The sequence below is a fragment of the Pristiophorus japonicus genome, chromosome 6, assembly GCF_044704955.1.
Source record: "Pristiophorus japonicus isolate sPriJap1 chromosome 6, sPriJap1.hap1, whole genome shotgun sequence".
Taxonomy (NCBI): Eukaryota; Metazoa; Chordata; class Chondrichthyes; family Pristiophoridae; genus Pristiophorus; species Pristiophorus japonicus.
In genome coordinates, this window is record NC_091982.1 from 117,479,466 (window position 1) to 117,505,867 (window position 26,402).

The 26,402-nt window shown below is 46.5% G+C and overlaps 1 protein-coding gene across 9 annotated transcripts in view; it reads right to left on the reverse strand.

Moving 5' to 3' along the window:
- Positions 1-2,876: 2,876 nt before the first annotated feature.
- The window catches only part of LOC139265225 (uncharacterized), a 152,558-nt gene continuing 129,032 nt past the window's right edge, over positions 2,877-26,402 (reverse strand). For all 9 annotated transcript variants that reach the window (XR_011593511.1, XR_011593510.1, XR_011593508.1 and 6 more), the window contains 2 exons: positions 5,402-5,464; positions 2,877-3,247 (listed from right to left, as the gene is read on the reverse strand). Coding sequence is in view for 4 of the 9 variants with exons in the window: in XM_070882154.1 (XP_070738255.1) it covers positions 3,237-3,247; positions 5,402-5,464 (74 nt within the window). In the remaining 5 variants the exon portion in view is untranslated. The remainder of the gene's footprint in view (positions 3,248-5,401; positions 5,465-26,402) is intronic.

The window sequence follows — 26,402 nt, forward strand, 5'->3', positions numbered from 1 at the left end:
ACTGGGGATTGGGCGCCCGCACATGGGGCGTGCCCCAAGGAGGTCAGACCGTTTCAGAGACGGATGGATGAGCTCTCCATCCAAGCCAACTGCATGCTATGGGGCAGCCGGGTAGTCATGCCCCAGAAAGGAAGGGAAGCATTCATCAGGGAATTCCACAGCGAGCACCCTGGCATCGTGCTAATGAAGGCTATTGCCCGGTCACATGTATGATGGCCGGGGATTGACTCAGACCTGGAACACTGAGTTCGCAGGTGCACAACATGTGCCCAGCTAGGCAATGCCCCCAGGGAGGCCCCGCTCAGCCCGTGGCCCTGGCCCACCAGGCAATGCTCACGCATTCACGTGGACTATGCGGGCCCGTTATGGGAAAAATGTTCCTGGTTGTTGTCGACGCATACTCGAAATGGATCGAGTGCATCATATTAAACTCGGTGCACAACATCCATCACCGTGGAGAGTCTGCGTACGGTTTTCGCGAACCACGGCTTGCCGGACATTCTGGTCAGCGACAATGGCCCGTGCTTCACCAGCCATGAATTCCAGGAGTTTATGTCGGATAATGGTATCAAACACGTCCGGACAGCACCCTTCAAGCCGGCTTCCAATGGCCAGGCGGCACATGCGGTCCAAATCATAAAACAAGGCATGCTCCATATCCAAGGACACTCCCTTCAGTACCGCCTATCGCACCTCCTGCTGGCCTATAGATCCCGCCCACACTCGCTCATACGAGTCCCGCCAGCGGAACTCCTCATGAAACACACGCTTCAAACGCGGCTGACCCTCATTCATCCAGCTCTGGCAGACATTTTTGAGGGCAAGCGCCAGTCCCAAACCGAGTGCCATGATCAAAACTCAAGGGGGAGGTGTATAGAAATGGATGACCCGGTATTTGTTCTTAACTATGCTTTACGACCCAACTGGCTTGAGGGCACCGTAATTGTCAAAGAGGGGAATAGGGTCATAGTGGTCAGACTCAACAATGGGCAGATATGCCGCAAACATTTGGACCAAGTAAAGAAAAGGTTCAGCATAGACACTGAGGAACCTGAGGAAGAGCATGAGATGTCATCCACACCACTGCCAGTGGATGAGCAACAAGGACATTCACCAGCATGCACATTCCCTGCGGCCAGCCCGGACAGGCCAGAATCACCTCAGGTGACAGAGATGCATGCCAAGGCTCAGCCACCAGAGCCTCAACTGTGGCGCTCCACAAGAGAGCGTCGACCACCTGAAAGACTTGGCCTTTGACACAAAAAGACGTGAGGGTGGAGGTGATGTCATGTATGTAACCATCATACAACTGTAACCTTCATGTAACTGTAACCTTCCCGTATCCACTGCACACTGTACATATATCCTAGAAATGCACACCTTGACCACAGCGGGTGAACTTGTGGGAGACACTCCTCACCTGGGCATTCAGGTATTTAAAGGGAAGTCCCACGCAGGGTCATCACTTCTTGGTCCTGGGAATAAAGGTTAAGGTCGCTGAGTGACTGTGTTTGCAGTACATGCCTCGTGTGATTTTGTAGTAAGGTGCAGGGACACCACAGCACCGAAACAGGCCATTCGGCCCAACCAGTCTATGTCGATGTTTATGCTCCATCGAGACTCCTCCCATCCTTCCTTATTGAACTCAATCAGCATAACTTTCTATTCCTTTCTCCCTCATATGCTTTTCTAGCCTCCCCTTAAATACATCGATACTATTTGCTCCAACCAATCCCTGTGGTAGCTAATTCCACATTCTCACCACTCTCTGGGTAAAGCAGTTTTTTCTGAATTCCCTATTTGATTTCTTCATGACTATCTTATATTGATGGCCTGTAGTTTTGCTCTTCCACAACCAATCACTTTTGAAGTATGTTTAATATTTTTTTTAGCAAAACTGGTATGTAAATTGTGCACAGCAAGCTCCCACAAACAGCAATAAGATAAATTACACTGAATGTACAGCACAGATACAGGCCCATTGGCCCAACTGGTCTATACTGCAGTTTATGCTCCAATCGAGCCTCCTCCCACCCTACTTCATCTAACCCCATCAACATATCTGAATGACCAATTAATGTGTCTTTGACAGTGTTGGCTGAGGGACAACTGCTGGTCAGGACACCGAGAAAACATTCCTGCTCTTGATATAGCACCTTGGGATCTTTTACACCCACCTGAGAGAGCAGACGGGGCCTCGGTTTGACGTCCCATCTGAGAAACGCTGCCTCCGACAGTGTAGCACTCCCTCAGTACAGCACTGGAGGGTCAGCCTGGATTATGTGCTCACCTGCTTTGCGATACTGCACAAGATATTTTTACACCCCACCAGGTTTAAAATAAATAGAAAGGCTCGGATTTATATAACACCTTTTACGACCACCGAACGTCTTAAAGTGCTTTACAGCCAATGAAGTACTTTTGGAGTGTACTCACTGCTGTACTGTGGGATACGCGGCAGCCAACTTGCGCACAGCAAGCATCAACAAACAGAAATATGATAATGACCAGACAATCAATATGTTGATTGAGGGATAAATATTGGCCAAGATACCGGGAATAACTCACCTGCCCTTCTTCGAAATAGTGCCATGGGATCTTTTCTGTCCACCAGAGAGGGCAGACGGGGCCTCAGTTTCATGTCACATCCGAAAGATGACACCTCTGACAATGCAGCACTCCCTCAGCACTGCACTGGAGTGTCAGCCTAGATTTATGTGCTCAAGTTCCTGGAGTGGGACTTGAATCCACAACCGTCTGACTCAGAGGCAAGTGTGCTGCCCTCAAATTCATTCAGAAGGCAAAATATAGACAGTTCTAGTAGTTAATTGATTTCAAATAGATAAATATTTACTTAACAAAATGTACAAGCACTATATGGACCGGCAGTTTTGAAATCAGAATAAGTTTGTGTTAAGAATGCGGGTTGTCTCCAGTGAGCTAAAGGCAGTGTGAACTTGACATTGCTTTCCACTTGACATACAGGAAGTTTGCAACCACAAGAATCAATTTGCAATGCAACTGCTTTTAAAACAAGCTTGCTTCCTGTGTAACTCGGTTGCTGGCACAAGGCAGAAACATCCCTTAAATAGTTTCATCAGCACACTTTGTCTCAACTTCGCAAGCAAGTTTTGGAGCATGCGGGACCAAGTTTGTCCGAGGCTGCATCCGGTCAGCGAGACCTCTTCAGGCACTGCATTTCCTCGTGTAACAGTAGCAGGGTGTGTCATCTTGAGTTACATCATCTCTGCAACAAGGAAAAAAGGTTCACTGCACTCGATACACAATTAGGAGTGGGGGAGGGGGGGCAGTTCATTACAGCCTGTGTTTGTTCAATACAGTGTAAACGATCACTTAAAAAGTGACTGGGTTTGAGATAATGAGAAATTCTGCAAAGTTACATTACAACTCTTGTCTAAAAATGTTCAGTTGATCTTGCCAACAAAAGGAACAAATTATTTTTCCAGGACAGGGTTTCATCATATCACTTTAAATCAGGAGTCAAACTGTCTCGGCCCCACCCAATCCTTTGATGCCTCTGTATGGTGAGGCTGTGGGAGATAATGAGTCACTGTTTAGTGTTAGGGGTCCTGCTAAGCAATATCCAAATGGCAATGATGATGATCCCCTAAGATTACTCTTTTTAATCGCAAATTAGTGAAAGCATTCTAGCATACAAAGATATTCTTCAGGGATGTGTTAGATACAAGTCTAATGCTTTAGATTAGAAGCCAGATTGCTGGGAGTTGATATGGGGGAGGGGAAGAAGGGAGCTATATTGTAACTCAATATCAAATTACAACTAAACGTGTTCATTATTTCACCTAAAACCAGGTACTCTCCTTTCGTTTGACATTCACCTCCTGGAACCCAGGTCTGAATCAAGGAGACGACCACTTTGGAGTCAATTGGTTCTGGCAGAACCTGAACAGAACTGTTGGCGAGCAGGTTATTTAATGTCATAAATCAGCCCTGTATCTGGAACTATAGAACGTATCTTTACACCAGCCCTGTATCTGGGACTACAGAATGTACCTTTACACCAGCCCTGTATCTGGGACTATAGAAAGTACCTTTACACCAGCCCTGTATAACAACATAAGAACTAGGAACAGGAGTAGGCCATATGTCCCCTTGATCCTGCTCCGCAATTCAATAAGATCATGGCTGATCTGATCATGGACTCAGCTCCACTTCCCCGCCTGCTCCCCATAACTCATTATCGTTTAAAAACTGTCTATTTCAGTCTTAAATTTATTCAATGACCCAGTTTCCACAGCTCTGAGGCAGCGAATTCCACAGATTTACAACCCTCAAGAAAATAAATTTCTCCTCATCTCTGTTTTAAATGGCCCCTTATTCTAAGATCATGCCCTCTAATTCTAGTCTCCCCCATCAGCGGAAACATCCCCTCTGCATCCACCTTGTCAAGTCCTCTCATAATCTTATTCATTTTGATAAGATCACCTGAATTCCAATGAGTAGATGCCCAACCTACTCAACCTCATAAGTCAACCCCCTCAACCCTGGAATCAAGCTAGTGAACATTCTCTGAACTGCCTCCAAAAGCAAGTATATCCTTTCGTAATAATGGAAACCAAAACTGTACGCAGTATTCCAGGTGTGGCCTCACCAATACCTTGTATAGCTGTAGCAAGACTTCCCTGCTTTTATACTCTATCCCCTTTGCAATAAAGGCCAAGATACCATTGGCTTTCCTGATCACTTGCTGGACCTGCATACTATCCTTTTGTGTTTCATGCACAAGTATCCCCAGGTCCCGCTGTACTGCAGCACTTTGCAATCTTTCTCCATTTAAATAATAACTTGCTCTTTGACTTTTTCTGCCAAAGTGCATGACCTCACACTTACCAACATGATCCTCCAACTGCCAAATTTTTGCCCACTCACTTAGCCTGTCTATGTTCTTTTGCAGATTTTTTGTGTCCTCCTCACCCTTGCTTTTCCTCCCATCTTTGTATCGTCAGCATATTTGGCTACGTTACACTCAGTCCCTTCTTCTAAGTCATTAATATAGATTGTAAATAGTTGGGGTCCCAGCACGGATCCCTGCGGCATCCCACCAGTTACCAGTGTATCTGGGACTATAGAAAATAACCTGAACCAGCCCTGTATCTGGGACTATAGGAAGTATCTTTAAACCCATCATATATGTGTGGCAACAAGACAGCAGATCCATACTGGAAGGCTGAGTGTTGGTGAAGATTCTATATGGCAACGGAAAAACTAATGGGAAGTGGCAGCAACTCACTCCAGTCATCGTCACCTCGTGCTTACTTAGAGAACGATGCTTCCATGGGGAGAGGGCTAAGCAAGAGGTAATGCAGATTGTAAATACAGCCTTTGAGTTAGCTAAATACTTATTTAAAGGATTATGTACCTGCTATCGTCTGGTCCAGGTTTGCAATAATATCTTCCAGATCCCTTGTGTCTCCAAGTTTAGCTTAAGGGAAAAAAACAAAGTATTTAATGTACAGATTGAGAATAACCCAAGGATAGCAAGCACAAAAGGAGGCTATTCGGCCCACCTGCAGGGACCGTCCTAACCCTTCAACCTAACAACAACTTGAATTTACATAACACCTTTAACATACTGAAACATTCCAAGGTGCTTCACAAGAGCATAATCAGACAAAAGATGTAGCAACTCACCAAGGCTTCTTCGACAGCACCTCCCAAACCCACGACTCTCCACCTACAAGGGCAAGGGTAGCTGGCGCATGGGAACAACACCACCTCCAAGTTCCCCTCCAATTAATACACCATTCCTTCATCGTCTCAGGTGAACACAAGCTTGGTCAAAGAGGTAGGTTTTAAGGAGTGTTTTAAAGAAGGAGAGAGGCCGGGAGAAGGATTGGTTTATGGAGGCATTTCCAGGGCTCAGGGCCAAGACAGCTGAAGGCATGGTCGCCAATGGTGGGGCGAAGGAAGTGGGGGATGCACAAGAAGGCAGATCTGGAGGAGCGCAGCATTCTTGGAAGGTTGTACTTGTAGGAGGTTAGAGAGATAGGGACGGGGGAGTAACTAAGAGTATGTTAAATCATTCCATTGGGTTTACCTCCACTACACTGCCAGACAGGTTCTTCCAAACATGCTGAATAATGATGTACTTTCTGATACCAGGGCTGGGGAGTTTCTCAGGTCTGCTCCCGTTCCACCCAGAGCCCGATTAAGAGTTCTTGGGGCCCAGAGCAACAAGAAATTTGGGGACCCTCTGATCTCCATCCCTCTAATCATTAAAACATAACCATGTAGCAAGGTACATGAAGAAATCGGCCTGCAGAGTTTAACAAACGGCATTCGGAATAAACCAAAGTCACAATGCACTATACTTGAATTGCTTCATTTTATCACGCACAAAAATAAAACTACATTCTGTGACTTTAATCCCCAGGCTCTATTATATCACAGCAATTATCTGCTATCAGCATCTAATTAAAATTAAGCATCCAAAAGGACTAAACCAGTGAATGTATTAATTGCAATACATTCTCAGTAAGAACAATCCAAGATATAGCTGCTCCATGCATCATCTACTCAAAGTCATTGAGTTTTGCCCGCTGTCAGATACGGATTCCAACTCCTTTCTTCAATATTGAAACTTCTTTTTTTGGAGGAAGGATTGGGAGGAAATAAATTTAGAGCATTTATTCAACATTAGCCTGGAATCCATCAACAGACAGAAAGTCCTGCAATTACCGTGACTGCTTCAGATTAATATATACGCTAGAATCCTGCCATTTTCAGTAACGTAATTTGGACCTGTATACAAACAAGTCACCTGATGTTCGGGAGACTCAATAAAACCCCAGCCAGTTGGGTTTAGGGGATCCACGATGAGGCAGGTGGTTGTGAGCCTGGTGGATGAACTGTTAATGCGATTGATAAACCTTTGCTAATAAATCAACTAGTTCTGAGCAACATATTGCTGTTATGATTTCTGAAGCAAAGAACCCATGAAGCGAATACATTACACCGGGGCCCTATACATGCTCTGGGACCCTGGGCACAGGGCTCATTGACCTGTGTATCAATCCAAACGGTGCGTAAAGGTCTTTCCACCACCCTTCATTCTAAGTTACTGCAACAAAACAGTAAATTGCAGGGCCAAATCCCCATAACATGCCTGGAACACCTTAATTTCTCACTGGGGAAGGTTTCCATGGACACTGGCTACTGTAAGATTATCATAGATTAGCTGTTTTTTAGAATACTTGCTTCATTATCTTATCAGTAGTGGATTTATAATCGTGTGTAAGAATTAAATACAAGAATCTGTAATCATCAACTGTATGCAATGATAACCTGAATTGTGTATGGCAATTAACCCTTTTGCTTATAGCTAAAGTCTGTGAGTAATCTGTAATTAGACAACCTGGGGTACGAAAGAGGATTACTATAGTCGAATAGTGAGGCTCTGGGTGAAGGTTGGATATTAGCCAACAGTAAGGATGGGACAGTGAGCCTGGGAACCAAGGTTAGGTGCAGTTACCATTGTGCTGGAATGTTATAACATCCACAGTGAATAAAAACTAAGGCCAACAGCAAGGACCATATCTCAACCTATGGAGACATATTCCTTTTGTGTTGCCATAGCTACCCTAGGAGTCTTGTTGGTCAAAAACAGATGATGTAAGAGTGTCAGAAGACTAAAACCCTGCAGACGCCAGGGTGCTACAAACATGGCATCTTTATGATTGGCTTTTGGGGCGTCAGCCAGTGATTGTTTCAGGAAGACGCCAAAGGATTTGAATGTGTAAGGATATAAGGGGGTCTTAACAAATTGCAGAAGATTGTAGGAGTGGAAGATTTCAGTTAGAATCAAAGAGACACCCGGGAGCTGAGACGGAAGAGACACAGGTTGCAGTTTCTTTCTCCAAACGCTCCTACAACTACATCTATCAACGTCCCCCAGCCCACTGGGCCAAACTTCCTCGGAGGCTCCCCCCTGCCCTGCCCTGACCTCACATCTCTCTCTAGTTGCTCTCTGATCTCCCCTCTTGTCCTCTCCACACTTACCTTGTCCACGAGACCCACTTCCTGATCCCTTGACCCTATTCCCACTAAACTGCTGACTACTCAACTTCTTTTCCTGGTTCCCATTTTAGCTGACATTGTTAACGGTTCTCTCTCCTCAGGTACTGTCCACCGCTCCTTCAAATCTGCCGTTATCACCCATCTCCTCAAAAAAACAACCCTTGACCCCTCTGTCCTTGCAAACTACCTCCCATCTCCAACCTCCCTTTCCTCTACAAAGTCCTTGAATGTGTTGTCACCTCCCAAATCCATACCCATCTTGCCCGAAACTCCATGTTTGAATCCTTTCAATCAGATTTCCTCCACTGCCACAGCACCAAAACGGCTCTCATCACGAATGACATCCTTTGTGACTGTGAGAGGTAAACGATCCCTCCTCATCCTTCTCGACCTGTCTGCAGCATTTGACACATTTGACCACTCTATCCTTCAACACCACTCCACCATCGTCCAGCTGGGTGGGACTGCACTCACCCAGTTCCATTCTTATCTATCTAATCGTAGCCATAGAATCACCTGCAACGGCTTCTCTTCCCACCCCCGCATCGTTACCTCTGGTGTCCCCCAAGGATCTATCCTTGGCCCCCTCTTTCTCTCATCTATATGCTGCCCCTTGGCAACGTCATCCGAAAATACTGCGCAGTTTCCGCATGTACGCTGACAACACTCAGCTCTACCTCTCCACACTTCTCTCGACCCCTGCTTGGTATCTAAATTGTCAGACATCCAGTTCTAGATGAACAGAAATATTCTCCAATTAAATGTTGGGAGGACCGAGCCATTGTTTTTGGTCTGCGCCACAAACTGCGCTCCCTAGCCACTAACCCCATTCCTCTCCCTAGCATTAATTTGAGGCTGAACAAGACTGTTCGCAACCTCGGCGTCGTATTTGACCCTGAAATGTGCTTCTGGCCACATATCCCTGTCTGGCATAAAAATAAAACAGGGAAGGTGGCTCAACCATGACTTACAAGGAAAATTAGGGATAGTGTTAAATCCAAGGAAGAGGCATATAAATTGGCCAGAAAAAGCAGCAAACCTGAGGACTGGGAGAAATTTAGAATTCAGCAGAGGAGGACAAAGGGTTTAATTAGGAAAGGGAAAAGAGAGTATTAGAGTAAGCTTGCAGGGAACATAAAAACTGACTGCAAAAGCTTCTATTGATATGTGAAGAGAAAAAGATTAGTGAAGACAAATGTAGGTTCCTTGCAGTCAGAACGAGGCGAATTTATAATGGGGAACAAAGAAATGGCAGACAAGTTGAACAAATATTTTGGATCCGTCTTCACTAAGGAAGACATAAATAACCTTCCGGAAATACTAGGGGACCGGGGTCTAGCGAGAAGGAGGAACTGAAGGAAATCCTTATTAGTCAGGAAATGGTGTTAGGGAAATTGATGGGATTGAAGACTGATAAATCCCCAGGGCCTGATAGGATGCATCCCAGAGTACTTAAGAAAGTGGCCCTAGAAATAGTGGATGCATTGGTGGTCATTTTCCAATATTCTGTAGACGCTGGATCAGTTCCTATGGATTGGAGGGTAGCTAATGTAACACCACTTTTTAAAAAAGGAGGGAGAGGAAACAGGGAGTTATAGATCAGTTAGCCTGATATCAGCAGTGGGGAAAATGTTGGAATCAAACATTAAAGATGATATAGCAGCATATTTGGAAAGCAGTGACAGGATCTGTCCAAGTCAGCATGGATTTATGAAAGAGAAATCATGCTTGACAAACCTTCGAAAATTTTTTGAGGATGTACCTTGTAGAGTGGACAAGGGAGAACCAGTGGATGTCGTGTTTTTGGACTTTCAAAAGGTTTTTGCCAAGGTCCCACACAAGAGATTAGTGTGAAAAATTAAAGCACATGGTATTGGGGATAATTGTGGATAGAGAACTGGTTGGCAGACAGGAATCAAAGAGTAGGAATAAACGGGTCCTTTTCAGAATGGCAGGGAGTGACTAGTGGGGCACCGCAAGGTTCAGTGCCTGGACCACAGCTATTTACAATATACATTGATGATTTAGATGAAAGAATTGAATGTAATATCTCCAAGTTTGCAGGTGACACTAAGCTCGGTGGTAGTGTGAGCAGTGAGGAGGATGCTAAGAGGCTGCAGGGTGACTTGGACAGGTTAGGTGAGTGGGCAAATGCACGGCAGATGCGGTATAATGTACATAAATGTGAGGTTATCCACTTTCGTGGCAAAAACAGGAAGGCAGAATATTATCTGAATTGTGGCAGATTAGGAAAAGGGGAGGTGTAATGAGACCTGGGTGTCATTGAAAGTTGGCATGCAGGTACAGCAGGCGGTGAAGGCGGCAAATGACATGTTGGCCTTGAAAGCGAGAGGAATTGAGTATAGGAGCAGGGAGATCTTACTGCCATTGTACAGGGCCTTGGTGAGGCCACACATTAAATATTGTGTACAATTTTGGTCTCCTAATCTGAGGAAGGACATTCTTGCTATTGAGGGAGTGCAGTGAAGGTTCACCAGACTGATTCCCGCGATGTTGGGGAAGTCCAGAACCAGGGGTAAGCCATTTAGGACCGAGATGAGGAGAAACTTCTTCACTCAGAAAATTATGAACCTGTGGAATTCTCTACCATAGAAAGTTGTTGAGGCCAGTTCGTTAGATATATTCAAAAGGGAGCTGGATGTGGCCCTTACGATCCTGGTGCAAGGGTCAAGGATGTCTTGGAGCGGGTGCAGGACATTCTAAAAAGGGAGGGAGAACAGCCAGTTGTCGTGGTGCACATTGGTACCAACGACATAGGTAAAAAAAGGGATGAGGTCCTACGAAACGAATTTAAGGAGCTCGGAGCTAAATTAAAAAGTAGGACCTCAAAAGTAGTAATCTCGGGATTGCTACCAGTGCCACATGCTAGTCAGAGTAGGAATCGCAGGATAGTGCGGATGAATACGTGGCTTGAGCAGTGGTGCAGCAGGGTGGGATTCGAATTCCTGGGGCATTGGAACCGGTTCTGGGGGAGGTGGGACCAGTACAAACCGGACGGTCTGCACCTGGGCAGGTCTGGAATCAATGTCCTCGGGGGAGTGTTTGCTAGTGCTGTTGGGGAGGAGTTAAACTAATATGGCAGGGGGATGGGAACCAATGCAGGGAGACAGAGGGAAACAAAAAGGAGACAAAAGCAAAAGACAGAAAGGAGATGAGGAAAAGTGGAGGGCAGAGAAACCCAAGGCAAAGAACAAAAAGGGCCACTGTACAGCAAAATTCTAAAAGGACAAAGGGTATTAAAAAAAACAAGCCTGAAGTGTTTGTGTCTTAATGCAAGGAGTATCTGTAATAAGGTGGATGAATTAACTGTGCAAATAGATGTTAACAAATATGATGTGATTGGGATTCCAGAGAGGTGGCTCCAGGATGATCAGGGCTGGGAACTCAACATCCAGGGGTATTCAACATTCAGGGAGGATAGAATAAAAGGAAAGGGAGGTGGGGTAGCATTGCTGGTTAAGGAGGAGATTAATGCAATAGTTAGGAAGCACATTAGCTTGGATGATGTGGAATCTATATGGGTAGAGCTGCAGAACACCAAAGGGCAAAAAACGTTAGTGGGAGTTGTGTACAGACCTCCAAACAGTAGTAGTGATGTTGGGGAGGGCATCAAACAGGAAATTAGGGGCGCATGCAATAAAGGTGCAGCAGTTATAATGGGTGACTTTAATATGCACATAGATTGGGCTAACCAAACTGGAAGCAATACGGTGGAGGAGGATTTCCTGGAGTGCATAAGGGATGGTTTTCTAGACCAATATGTTGAGGAACCAACTAGGGGGGAGGCCATCTTAGACTGCGTGTTGTGTAATGAGAGAGGATTAATTAGCAATCTCGTTGTGCGAGGCCCCTTGGGGAAGAGTGACCATAATATGGTGGAATTCTGCATTAGGATGGAGAATGAAACAGTTAATTCAGAGACCATGGTCGAGAACTTAAAGAAGGCTAACTGAAGGTATGAGGCGTGAATTGGCTAGGATTGATTGGCGAATGATACTTTAGGGTTGACTGTGGATGGGTAATGACAGACATTTAGAGACCGCATGGATGAACTACAATAATTGTACATTCCTGTCTGGCATAAAAATAAAAAAGGGAAGGTGGCTCAACCGTGGCTATCAAGGGAAATCAGGGATAGTATTAAAGCCAAGGAAGTGGCATACAAATTGGCCAGAAATAGCAGCGAACCCGGGGACTGGGAGAAATTTAGAACTCAGCAGAGGAGGACAAAGGGTTTGATTAGGGCAGGGAAAATGGAGTACGAGAAGAAGCTTTCAGGGAACATTAAAACAGACACCAAAAGCTTCTATAGATATGTAAAGAGAAAAAGGTTAGTAAAGACAAACGTAGGTCCCCTGCAGTCAGAATCAGGGGAAGTCATAACGGGGAACAAAGAAATGGCGGATCAATTGAACAAGTACTTTGGTTCGGTATTCACTAAGGAGGACACAAACAACCTTCCGGATACAAAAGGGGTCAGAGGGTTTAGTAAGGAGGATAACTGAGGGAAATCCTTATTAGTCAGGAAATTGTGTTGGGGAAATTGATAGGATTGAAGGCCGATAAATCCCCAGGGCCTGATGGACTGCATCCCAGAGTAATTAAGGAGGTGACCTTGGAAATAGCGGATGCATTGACAGTCATTTTCCAACATTCCATTGACTCTGGATCAGTTCCTATCGAGTGGAGGGTAGCCAATGTAACCCCACTTTTTAAAAAAGGAGGGAGAGAGAAAACAGGGAATTATAGACCGGTCAGCCTGACATCGGTAGTGGGTAAAATGATGGAATCAATTATTAAGGATTTCAAATCAGCGCATTTGGAAAGAGGTGACATGATAGGTCCAAGTCAGCATGGCTTTGTGAAAGGGAAATTTTGCTTGACAATTCTTCTGGAATTTTTTGAGGATGTTTCCAGTAGAGTGGACAAGAGAGAACCAGTTGATGTGGTATATTTGGACTTTCAGAAGGCTTTCGACAAGGTCCCACACAAGAGATTAATGTGCAAAGTTAAAGCACATGGGATTGAGGGTAGTGTGCTGACATGGATTGAGAACTGGTTGTCAGACAGGAAGCAAAGAGTAGGAGTAAATGGGGACTTTTCAGAATGGCAGGCAGTGACTAGTGGGGTACCGCAAGGTTCTGTGCTGCGGCCCCAGCTGTTTACACTGTACATTAATGATTTAGATGAGGGGATTAAATGTAGTATCTCCAAATTTGCGGATGACACTAAGTTGGGTGGCAGTGTGAGCTGCGAGGAGGATGCTATGAGGCTGCAGAGTGAATTGGATAGGTTAGGTGAGTGGGCAAATGCATGGCAGATGAAGTATAATGTGGATAAATGTGAGATTATCCACTTTGGTGGTAAAAACAGAGAGACTGACTATTATCTGAATGGTGACAGATTAGGAAAAGGGGAGTTGCAACGAGACCTGGGTGTCATGGTACATCAGTTATTGAAGGTTGGCATGCAGGTACATCAGGAGGTTAAAAAAGCAAATGGCATGTTGGCCTTCATAGCGAGGGGATTTGAGTACAGGAGCAGGGAGGTGTTACTACAGTTGTACAGGGCCTTGGTGAGGCCACACCTGGAGTATTGTGCACAGTTTTGGTCTCCTAACTTGAGGAAGGACATTCTTGCTATTGAGGGAGTGCAGCGACGGTTCACCAGACTGATTCCCGGGATGGCGGGACTGACATATCAAGAAAGACTGGATCAACTGGGCTTGTATTCACTGGAGTTTAGAAGAATGAGAGGGGATCTCATAGAAACGTTTAAAATTCTGATGGATTTAGACAGGTTAGATACAGGAAGAATGTTCCCAATGTTGGGGAAGTCCAGAACCAGGGGTCACAGTCTAAGGATAAGGGGTAAGCCATTTAGGACCGAGATGAGGAGAAACTTCTTCACCCAGAGCGTGGTGAACCTGTGGAATTCTTTACCACAGAATTGTTGAAGCCAATTTACTAAATATATTCAAAAAGGAGTTGGATGTAGTTCTTACTACAAGGGGGCTCAAGGGGTATGACGAGAAAGCAGGATTGGGGTACTGAAGTTGCATGTTCAGCCATGAACTCATTGAATGGCGATGCATGCTCGAAGGGCCGAATGGCCTACTCCTGCACCTATTTTCTTTGTTTCTATGTTTTTATGTCTGTGATACAGTGGAAGGCAGGAGAGATTGAATGGCAAAAGGGATGATAGTTCAAAGCAAAAGGAGATGGTAATGGGACAAGTACAGAAACAAAATATGGGTCTAAATTGGTGTAAATGGAGATGGCAGAAATATCAGCAGCTGCCATGTGATACAAAGGGCAGAGGTTATAGACTGAATTTGCTGAACTCCATGTTGAATGCAGAAGGCTGTAAAGTGCCGAATCGAAAGCTGAGGTGCTGCCACTCGAGCTTACATTGAGCTTCATTGGAACAGTGTAGGAGGCCGAGGATGGAGAGGTCAGAGTGGAAATGGAGTGGAGAATTCAAGTGACAGGTGACCGGAAGCTCGGGGTCACACTTACGGACTGAACGAAGATGTTCTGCAAAGTGGGCCCCCAATCTGCATTTGGTCTCCCCAATGTAGAGGAGGCTCCATCGTGAGCAGTGAATACAGTACACTAAATTGAAAGAAGGTCAGGTGAGTTCGGGAGAGTCCAAGTTCGGGAGAGTCCAAGAGTGGAAGTCCGTGAGTTCGGGAGGCCAGGAGTCCGAGGAGCAGGAGGGCCGGAGGTAGGCGAGGAATTCACTTCTGACGAGGATCAGAGAGTTGGAGGAGTGGGCAGTTTAAAAAGAGCGGGAGTTGCAGAGTCGGAGTAGCGGAGCAGGTCGGGAGCAGCGGTGCCCATAAAAGGGGGCCCAGCAGTTGGAGGAAGCCAGATGGTGCAGCTGCAGGGGCAGAAGGTAAACAAAGAAGTAAAAAGAAATCAAAGTGTGATGTCACAGCCAAGAGGATAAGTGATTGGCTGGTGGATTGGTAAGTATTTAATCTTTTTCTATTTCTTTTTCTTTTCTGATCAGTAAGAAACCTTTGGCGTTGTTATCAATTAGATTAAATTAAGGGTTAAGCCATGGCAGGAGAGCTCAGACCTGTGTCATGCTCCTCCTGTGCTATGTAGGAAGTCAGGGACGCTTCCAGTATCCCTGACAAATAAATGCGCAGGATATGTATCCAGCTGCAGCTCCTGACAGAATGTATTGCGGTACTGGAGCTGCACATGGATTCATTCTGGAGCATCCGCGATGCTGAGGATATCGTGAATAGCACGTTTAGTGAGTTGGTTACTATTGTGTTTCTAACACAGATGAGGCTGCACACAGGGGAGTTAAAGTTACAGTGACCTCAGTCTTTAATAAGACACTCCAGAGTGAGGAACAGGCCTTAAGGGCCGATTTATATACAGTGCTCCTAAGGGATGCTGGGATCCCTTAGGACTTCAGGGGATGAGCTCCCTGGTGGCGGAACATGGGAGTGCATGCTTTGCAGATACACAACATCACTCCCCCCGCAAAATCAAAGTGAAAACTATTTACAAGGTGAGGCGGTCGGGAGCCTTTCTTTCCCTGGTGGACCGCCTCGGTACAAATGTCTGTTCTGGTGTGTTGGCTGTGCTCTCGCTGGGCTGGCGTGTTGTAGGCCCTGCAGGGCTGCTAGGTGAGCCTGGCCTTGCTGGGGTGTTGGTCGTGATGGGTTCGATTATCTGGTCCGGCATGGTGTCGTTGATCCTTTGGGGTGTGTGTTGTGGGCTCGAAAAAGATGGTGTCTACTGTGGGTTGTTCAGGGTAGTCTGTGAACCGCAGCCTCGTTTGGTCCAGGTGCTTTCTGCAAATTTGTCCATTGTCTCGTTTGACTGCAAATACTCTGTTCCCTTCTTTAGCTATCACTGTGCTCGCGATACACTTGGGACCATGTCCATAGTTTAGCACATACACAGGGTCATTCAGATCAATTTCCCGTGACACAGTGGCGCGACCATCGTTTACATTTTGTTGCTGCCGCCTGCTCTCTACCTGATCATGCAGGTTGGGGTGAACCAGTGAGAGTCTGATTTTAAGTGTCCTTTTCATGAGTAGCTCAGCCGGGGGCACCCCTGTGGGCAAGTGGGGTCTCGTGCAGTAGCTGAGCAGTACTCGGGACAGACGCGTTTGGAGTGAGCCTTTTGTGACTCATTTAAGGCTCTGTTTGATGGTTTGTACTGCCCGCTCTGCCTGCCCATTGGAGGCTGGTTTAAATGGGGCCGAGGTGACATGTTTGATCCCATTGCGGGTCATGAATTCTTTAAATTCGGCACTGGTGAAACATGGCCCGTTGTCACTGACCAGTATGTCAGGCAGACCGTGGGTGGCAAACATGGCCCTCAGGCTTTCAATGGTGGCGGTGGCGGTGCTTCCCAACAATATTTCACATTCAATTCATGTTGAAAAAGCATCCACCACCACCAGGAATATTTTACCGAGAAACGGGCCTGCATAGTCGACATGGATCCTCGACCATGGTCTAGAGGACCAGGACCACAAACTTAGTGGTGCCTCTCTGGGCGCGTTGCTCAACTGAGCACATACGCTGCATTGCCGTGCAGAGAACTCTAATTCAGAGTCGATACCGAGCCACCATACGTGGGATCTGGCTATCGCTTTCATGATTACTATACCCGGGTGTGTGCTGTGAAGATCTGAGGTGAATGTCTCCCTGCCCTTTTTTGGTAGCACTACGCGGTTACCCCACAACAGGCAGTCTGCCTGAAAGGACAGCTCGTCCTTTCGCCGCTGGAACGGGTTGATTGGCTCTTGTATTTCAACGGGGATGCTGGCCCAGCTCCCATGCAGTACACAGTTTTTTTACTCGGGACAGCAGAGGATCTTGGCTGGTCCAAGTCCTAATCTGGCGGGCCGTGACAGGTGATTTATCATTTTCAAACCCTTCTGTGACCATCAACAAGTCTGCGGGCTGCGCCACCATCAACAAGTTTGCAGGCTGCGCCATTTTCACCCCCGTGGTGGTAGCCGACTGAGAGTTTCCGCAAGGTTCTCGGTGACTGGCCTATGGCGGATGGTATAGTTATATGCTGATAGAGCAAGTGCCCATCTTTGTATGTGGGCTGATGCATGAGTATTTATCCCCTTGTTTTCAGTGAACAGGGAAGTGAGGGTCTTGTGATCGGTTTCCAGCTCAAATTTGAGGCCAAACAGGGACTGATGCATTTTCTTTACCCTGAACACACACACGCTAATGCCTCTTTCTCAATCATGTTGTAGCCTCTCTCGGCCTTAGACAAGCTCCTGGAAGCATAGGTGACAGGTTGCAACTTCCCCGCAATATTAGCTTGTTGTAATACACACCGACTCCGTACGACGACGTGTCACATGCTAGCACAAGTGTTTTACACGGGTTATACAATATAAGCAGCTTGTTGGAGCATAAAATGTTTCTGGCTTTCTCAAAAGCAATTACTTGGTTTTTTCCCCATACCCAGTTCTCACCTTTGCGCAATAACAGATGTAGGGGCTCTATAAAGGTGCTTAACCCCAGTAGGAAGTTACCAAAATAGTTGAGGAGTCCGAGAAACGACCGCAGCTCCGTGATGTTCTGTGGCCTGGCCGCATTCCTGATAGCCTCTGTCTTGGCGTCTGTGGGCCGAATGCCATCCGCCGCAATCTTTCTCCACAAAAAACTCCACTTCTGTTGCCGTGAAGACGCATTTCGACCTCTTCAGCCACAGCCCTACGCGATTCAGTCGCTGGAGGACCTCCTCCAGGTTTTGTAGGTGCTTGGCGGTGTCCCGACCCATGACCAATATTTCGTCTGAAAGACCACCGTATGTGGTACCGACTTGAGTAGGCTCTCCATGTTTCTCTGGAAGATCCTTGCAGCTGACCAAATTCCAAACGGGCATCTGTTGTAGAAGAACAATCCCTTGTGCGTGTCGATGCAGGTGAGGCCCTTCAAAGACTCCTCCAGCTCCCGCATCATGTAGGTCAAAGTCAGGTCGAACTTGGTGAACGTCTTGCCTCCTGCCAGCGTCGCAAATAGGTCGTCTGCCTTAGGTAGCGGGTATTGGTTCTGTAGCGAGAAATGATTAATAGTTACTTTATAATCGCCGCAAATCCTGACCGTGCCATCACTTTTGAGTACTGGAACAATCGTGCTGGACCACTCGCTGAATTCCACTGGGGAGATGATGCCCTCGCGTTGCAGCCTGTCCAGCTCGATTTCCACTCTCTCCCTCATCATGTGAGGTACGGCTCGCGCCTTGTGGTGAATGGGTCATGCCTCTGGGACCAAGTGGATCCGCACCTTCGCCCCGGAACAGTTTCCAATGCCTGGCTCAAAAAGGGAAGAAAATTTGTTAAGATTTGGGTATATGAGGCCTCATCGATATGTGATAGCGCTCGGATGTCATCCCAGTTCCAGCGGATTTTGCCTAGCCCAGCTCGTTCCAAGCAGTGTGGGGCCATCGCCCGGGACAATCTAGAGTGGCAGTTCGTGCACCGTGCCCTGGTAGGTGACCTTGACCATGGCGCTGCCCAGAACAGTGATAAGCTCTTTGGTGTACGTTCTCAGTTTCGTGTGGATGGGGCTCAGGGCTGGTCTGAATGCCTTGTTGCACCATAGTCTCTCAAACATCTTTTCACTCATGATGGATTGGCTAGCACCAGTGTCCAGTTCCATGGCTACAGGTACGCCATTCAATTTTACGTTTAGCATTATAGGTGGACATTTCATGTGTGCACCCCGTGTACTTCAGCATCTGTCTCCTCCCTCTCTCTGAGGCTCGAAATTGCTTTGATCCACCATGAACTGATCTTCCTCTGCCACGTGGTGGTTAGCAGGTTTTGCAGAGCTTGCAGCTTGTTTGCAAGCTCGTTGGAGGTGCCCCATTATTCCACAGCTCTTGCAAACATACCCTTTGAAGCAGCATGAATAGGCTGAATGGAAGCCTCCATAACGCCAACAAGGTGTGAATTGCCTTGCATTCATCCTTTGTTGGGGACTCTGAGTCATCTGTGTCACCTGAGGACTGCTGGCAGTTGTAGACTCGTGGTTTCTGCCCTGTACATTTCTACTCGCAAACGCAGTTCCAGTTAATTTGTGAACATTGCTCGCACTTGTGTGCTGAGAGATTTGTTTGGTGTTATCATTGGTGGACATAAACGCCTGTGCTATCGCAATGGCCTTATTGAGGGTCGGTGTCTCTACAGTCAAAAGTTTTTGTAGGATGGTCTCGTGGCCAATGCCCAGCACAAAAAAGTCTCTGAGCATTTGCTCCAGGTAGCCATCAAACTCACATTGTCCAGCAAGTCTCCTTAGCTCGGCGACGTAGCTCGCCACTTCCTGACCTTCAGATCGCTGGCACGTGGCGAACCGATACCTCGTCATCAGCACGCTCTCCCTCAGGTTAAGATGCTCTCGAACCAGTGTACACAGCTCCTCATATGACTTATCTGTGGGTTTCACTGGAGCTAGAAGATTCTTCATGAGGCTGTAGGTCAGTGCCCCGCAGACTGTGAGGAGGACCGCTCTCCTTTTAGCAGCACTTTCTTTTCCTTCCAGCTCGTTGGCTACAGCCTGGTGGCGGAACATGGGAGTGCATGCTTTACAGATACACAACAGTCACACTGCAAGCAAAGGTTACACAGCCAGATAGGGAATGTATGACCATCAGGTAGAGCAGGAGTAGGAAGGTAGTGCAGGGGTTCCCTGTGGTCATCTCCCTCCAAAACAGATACACCACCTTGGGTACTATTGGGGGAGGTGGCTCCTCAGGGAAGACAACAGCAGCCAAGTCCATGTTACCAGGGATGGCTCTGCTGCATAGGAGGGCAGGAAAAAGAGGGGGAAAACTATAGTGATAGGGGATTCTATTGTAAGGGAAATAGATCACCGTTTCTGCGATCGCAAACGAGACTCCAGGATAGTGTGTTGCCTTCCTGGTGCAAGGGTCAAGGATGTCTCGAAGTGGCTACCGTGCATTCTGGAGGGGGAGGTAAAAAATATAGGTAAAAAACGATATAGGTAAAAAACGGGATGAGGTCCTACAAGCTGAATTTAGGGAGCTAGGAGTTAAATTAAAAAGTAAGACTCAAACGTAGTAATCTCAGGATTGCTACCAGTGCCACTTGCTAGTCAGAGTAGGAATTTCAGGATAGCTCTGCTGAATACATGGCTTGAGGAATGGTGCAAGGGGGAGGGATTCAAATTCCTGGGACATTGGAACCAGTTCTGTGGGAGGTGGTACCAGTACAAATTGGACGGTCTGCACCTGGGCAAGACCAGAACCGATGTCCAAGGCGGAGTGTTTGCTAGTGCTATTGGGCAGGGTTTAAACGAAGAAAGCAGGGGGATGGAAATCTATGCAGGGAGGCAGAGGGAAATAAAAAGCGGGCAGAAGCAAAAGGCAGGAAGAAGAAAAGCAAGAGTGGAGGGCAGAGAAATCAAGGGCAAAAATCAAACAGGGTCACATTACAACATAATTCTAACAAGACAAAGAGTGTTAAAAAAAACAAGTCTGAAGTGGATGAATTGACTGCGCAGATAGCTGTTAACGGATATGATGTAATTGGGATTACGGAGACACGGCTCCAAGGTAACCAAGGCTGGGAATCCAACATCCAGGGGTATTCAATATTCAGGAAGGACAGACAGGAAGGGAAAGGAGGTGGGGTAGTGTTACTGGTTAAAGAGGAGATTAACGCAATACTAAGGAATGACATTAGCGTGGATGATGTGGAATCTATATGGGTAGAGCTGCGAAACACCAAAGGGCAGAAAATGTTTGGTGGTCTGCACACAACTCCCCTAACAGTAGTAACGAGGTTGGGGATGGCATCAAACAGGAAATTAGGGACACCTGCAATAAGCATACAGCAGTTATCATGGGTGACTTTAATTTGCATATTGATTGGGCTAACCAACCTGATAGCAATATTGTGGAGGAGGATTTCCTAGAGTGTATAAGGGATGGTTTTCTAGAGCAATATGTTGAGGAACCAACTAGAGAGCAGGCCATCCTAGACTGGGTCTTGTGTAACGAGAGAGGATTAATTAGCACTCTGGTCATGCGGGGCCCTTGGGGAAGAGTGACCATAATATTTTAGAATTCTTCATTAAGATGGAGAGTGACACAGTTAATTCAGAAACTAGGGTCCTGAGTGTAAAGAAAGGAAACTTCGACGATATGAGACGTGAAATTGGCTAGGATAGGCTGGAGAATGATACTTAAAGGGTTGATGGTGGATAGGCAATGGCAGACATTTAAAGATCACATGGATGAACTAAAGCAATTACACATCCCTCTTTGGCGTAAGAATAAAAAAGGAAAGGTGGCTCAACCGTGGCTAACAAGGGAAATTAGGAAAAGTGTTAACTCCAAGGAAGAGGCATATAAATTAGCCAGAAAAAGCAGCAAACCTAAGGACTGGGAGAAAGGTAGAATTCAGCAGAGGAGTACTTCGGGTTTAATTAGGAGGTGTAAAATAGATTATGAGAGTAAGTTTGCAGGGAACATAAAAACTGACTGCAAAAGCTTCTATAAATATCTGAAGAGAAAAAGATTATTGAAGACTAATTAAGTTCCCATGCAGTCAGAATCAGGGGAATTCATAATGGGGAACAAGGAAATGGACCAATTGAACAAATACTTTGATTCTGTCTTCACTAAGGAAGACATGAATAACCTCCCCAAAATACTGGGGACCGAGGGTTTAGCGAGAAGGGGAACTGAGGGAAATCCTTATTAGTCGGAAATGGTGTTAGGGAAATTGAAGGGACTGAAGGCCAATAAATCCCATGGGCCTGATAGTCTGTATCCCAGAGTACTTAAGGAAGTGACCCGAGAAATACTAGATGCATTGGTGGTCATTTTCCAACATTCCATGGACTCTGGATCAGTACCTATGGATTGGAGGGTAGCTAATGTAATGCCACTTTTTAAAAAAGGAGGGAGAGTGAAAACAGGTAATTATAGACCGGTTAGCCTGACATCGGTGGTGGGGAAAATGCTGGAATCAATTATAAAAGATGTAATAGCAGCGCATTTGGTAAACAGTGACAGGATCGGTCCAAGTCAGCATGGATTTATGAAAGGGAAATCATGCTTGACAAATCTTCTAATTTTTTGAGGATTTAACTAGTAGAGTGGATAAGGGAGAACCAGTGGATGTGGTGTATTTGGACTTTCAAAAGACTTTTAACAAAGTCCCACACAAGAGATTAGTATGCAAAATGAAGGCACATGTTGTTAGGGGTAATGTATTGACGAGGATAGAGAAATAGTTGGCAGACAAGAAGCAAAGAGTGGAAATAAATGGGTCCTTTTCAGAACGGCAGGCATGACTCGTGCGGTGCCGCAGAGTTCAGTGCTGGGACCCCAGCTATTTACAATATACATTAATGATTTAGATGAAGGAATTGAATGTAATATCTCCAAGTTTGCAGATAACACTAAGCTAGGTGGCAGTGCGAGCTGCGAGGTAGATGCTCGGAGGCTGCAGGGGGACTTGGACAGGTTAGGTGAATGTGCAAATGCATGGCAGATGCAGTCTAATGCGGATAAGTGTGAGGTTATCCTCATTGGTGGCAAAAACAGGAAGGCAGATTATTATCTGAATGGTGGCAGATTAGTAAAAGGGGAGGTGCAATGAGAACTGGGTGTCATGGTACATCAGTCATTGAAGGTAGGCATGCAGGTTCAAGCAGGCAGTAAAGTAAGCAAATGGCATGCTGGCCTTCACAGTGAGGGGATTTGAGTATAGGAGCCGGGAGGTCTTGCTGCACCTTGAGTATTGTGTGCAGTTTTGGTCTCCTAACTTGAGGAAGGACATTCTTGCGATTGAGGGAGTGCAGCGAAGATTCACCAGACTGATTCCCGGGATGGCGGGACTGACCTATCAAGAAAGACTGGATCAACTGGGCTTGTATTCACTGGAGTTCAGAAGAATGAGAGGGGACCTCATAGAAACGTTTAAAATTCTGACGGGTTTAGACAGGTTAGATGCAGGAAGAATGTTCCCAATGTTGGGGAAGTCCAGAACCAGGGGTCACAGTCTGAGGATAAGGGGTAAGCCATTTAGCACCAAGATGAGGAGAAACTTCTTCACCCAGAGAGTGGTGAACCTGTGGAATTCTCTACCACAGAAAGTAGTTGAGGCCAATTCACTAAATATATTCAAAAGGGAGTTAGATGAAGTCCTTACTACTCGGGGGATCAAGGGTTATGGCGAGAAAGCAGGAAGGGGGTACTGAAGTTTCATGTTCAGCCATGAACTCATTGAATGGCGGTGCAGGCTAGAAGGGCTGAATGGCCTGCTCCTGCACCTATTTTCTATGTTTCTATATTTCTATGTCCCTTACGGCTAAAGGGGTCAAGGGGTATGGAGAGAAAGCAGGAATGGGGTACTGAAGTTGCATGATCAGCCATGATCATATTGAATGGTGGTGCAGGCTCGAAGCACCGAATGGCCTACTCCTGCACCTACTTTCTATGGTTCTATGTTTGTAAGTACAAGGAAATCGCTGTTTCACCTAGAAGGAGTGTTTGGGGCCACTGGATAGTGGAAAGGGCAGAGGTAAAAGGGAAGGTGTAACATCTCCTGCACTTGCAGGGGAAGGTGTCGTGAGAAGGGGAAGGGGTGTTGGGGGTGATTGGGGGTGGATCAGGCTGACTCAGAGGGAACGGTCATTATATACAGGTTGGACCTCTCTGGTCCGACATCCCCGTGATCTGGCCGGTGCCGGAACAGAGAATTTGTCAAACCACGGGTGGTCATGCTGAGCCTAGACTTATCGGGTCCTGATGACAGCGCTCGGGCTCCTGAACGCCTCCACCACGCTCCAGATGCGAAACTGGGGCCTCACTCTCTCTCTCCGTGCTGGTTTGCTGCTTTTTTTTTAAAGCTCGTGTCTCCCCACCCCCGCTGCCTCCACCCGGCCGCACCGCCACCCCCAACCCCCTCCCCACTGCCGCTGCATCCAGTCCCACCATCCTCCGCCACACCCAGTCCCACTATCCCCCGCCACACCCACCACACACACCACACCCCCCGCCACACCCGGACCCACACCGCTGTCTGCCGCCGCTCACGCTACAGGCACAGGACTGATGCCAAACCACGGGTGGTTCCAGATCAGAGAGTCGCGGACTGGAGAGGTACACCCTGTACAGCTATCATCCCTTCTGTCAGTCAATCTCTCCTGTCTTCCACTCGATCACAGACCTTCATTTTTGTTCTTTCCTCCCCTCCCACCTTTCCCTACCTCTGCACATGCTTAAAACCAGTTACTTTATCCAGTTCTGACAAAAGGTCATCGACCTGAAATGTTAATTCCATTTTTCTCTCTACAGATGCTGCCTGACCTGCTGAGAATTTCCAGCATTTTCTGTTTCTGTTTCAGATTTCCAGCATCCGCAGTGGTTTGATTTTGTTTAAGTGAACCAGTGGTCCCCAGAGAGCCAGATGAGGGTATTCCAATCGTGGAATGGATCACGATCTGGATCTGGACTGTAAATATGCTGTGAAACTGATTGGTTACCACTCAGATCCACTAAGAAACTGGGGTGGAGTATAAAAGCAGGGAAGTCTTGCTATAGCTATACAAGGTATTGGTGAGACCACACCTGGAATACTGCATGCAGTTTTGGTTTCCATATTTAAGAAAGGATATACTTGCTTTGGAGGCAGAACATAAGAACATAAGATTTAGGAGCAGGAGTAGGCCATCTAGCCCCTCGAGCCTGCTCCGCCATTCAACAAGATCATGGCTGATCTGGCCGTGGACTCAGCTCCACTTACCCGCCCGCTCCCCATAACCCTTAATTCCCTTATTGATTAAAAATCTATCTATCTGTGATTTGAATACATTCAATGAGCTCGCCTCAACTGCTTCCTTGGGCAGAAAATTTCACAGATTCACAACCCTCTGGGAGAAGAAATTCCTTCTCAACTCGGGTTTAAATTGGCTCCCCCGTATTTTGAGGCTGTGCCCCCTTGTTCTAGTCTCCCCGACCAGTGGAAACAACCTCTCTGCCTTCTATCTTGCCTATCCCTTTCATTATTTTAAATGTTTCTATAAGGTCACCCCTCATCCTTCTGAACTCCAACGAGTAAAGACCCAGTCTACTCAATCTATCATCATCAGGTAACATCTCCGGAATCAGCCTAGTTAAGTAAGGTGACCAAAACTGCACGCAGTACTCCAGGTGCGGCCTCACCAATGCCCTATACAGTTGCAGCAGGACCTCCCTGCTTTTGTACTCCATCCCTCTCGCAATGAAGGCCAACATTCCATTTGCCTTCCTGATTACCTGCTGCACCTGCAAACTAACTTTTTGGGATTCATGCACAAGGACCCCCAGGTCCCTCTGCACCGCAGCATGTTGTAATTTCTCCTCATTCAAATAATATTCTCTTTTACTGTTTTTTTTCCCCAAGGTGGATGACCTCACATTTTCCGACATTGTATTCCATCTGCCAAACCTTAGCCCATTCGCTTCACCTATCTAAATCTCTTTTCAGCCTCTCTGTGTCTTCTACACAACCCGCTTTCCCACTAATCTTTGTGTCATCTGCAAATTTTGTTACACTACACTCTGTCCCCTCTTCCAGGTCATCTATGTATATTGTAAACAGTTGTGGTCCCAGCACCGATCCCTGTGGCACACCACTAACCACCTATTTCCAACCCGAAAAGGACCCATTTATCCCGACTCTCTGCTTTCTGTTAGCGAGCCAATTCTCTATCCATGCTAATACATTTCCTCTGACTCCGCGTACCTTTATCTTCTGCAGTAACCTTTTGTGTGGCACCTTATCGAATGCCTTTTGGAAATCTAAATACACCACAACCATCGGTACACCTCTATCCACCATGCTCGTTATATCCTCAAAGAACTCCAGTAAATTAGTTAAACATGATTTCCCCTTCATGAATCCATGTTGCGTCTGCTTGATTGCACTATTCCTATCTAGATGTCCCGCTATTTCTTCCTTAATGATAGCTTCAAGCATTTTCCCCACTACAGATGTTAAACTAACCGGCCTATAGTTACCTGCCTTTTGTCTGCCCCCTTTTTTAAACAGAGGCGTTACATTAGCTGCTTTCCAATCCGCTGGTACCTCCCCAGAGTCCAGAGAATTTTGGTAGATTATAACGAATGCATCTGCTATAACTTCCGCCATCTCTTTTAATACCCTGGGATGCATTTCATCTGGACCAGGTGACTTGTCTACCTTGAGTCCCATTAGCCTGTCCAGTACTACCCCCCTAGTGATAGTGATTATCTCAAGGTCCTCCCTTCCCACATTCCCGTGACAGCAATTTTTGGCATGGTTTT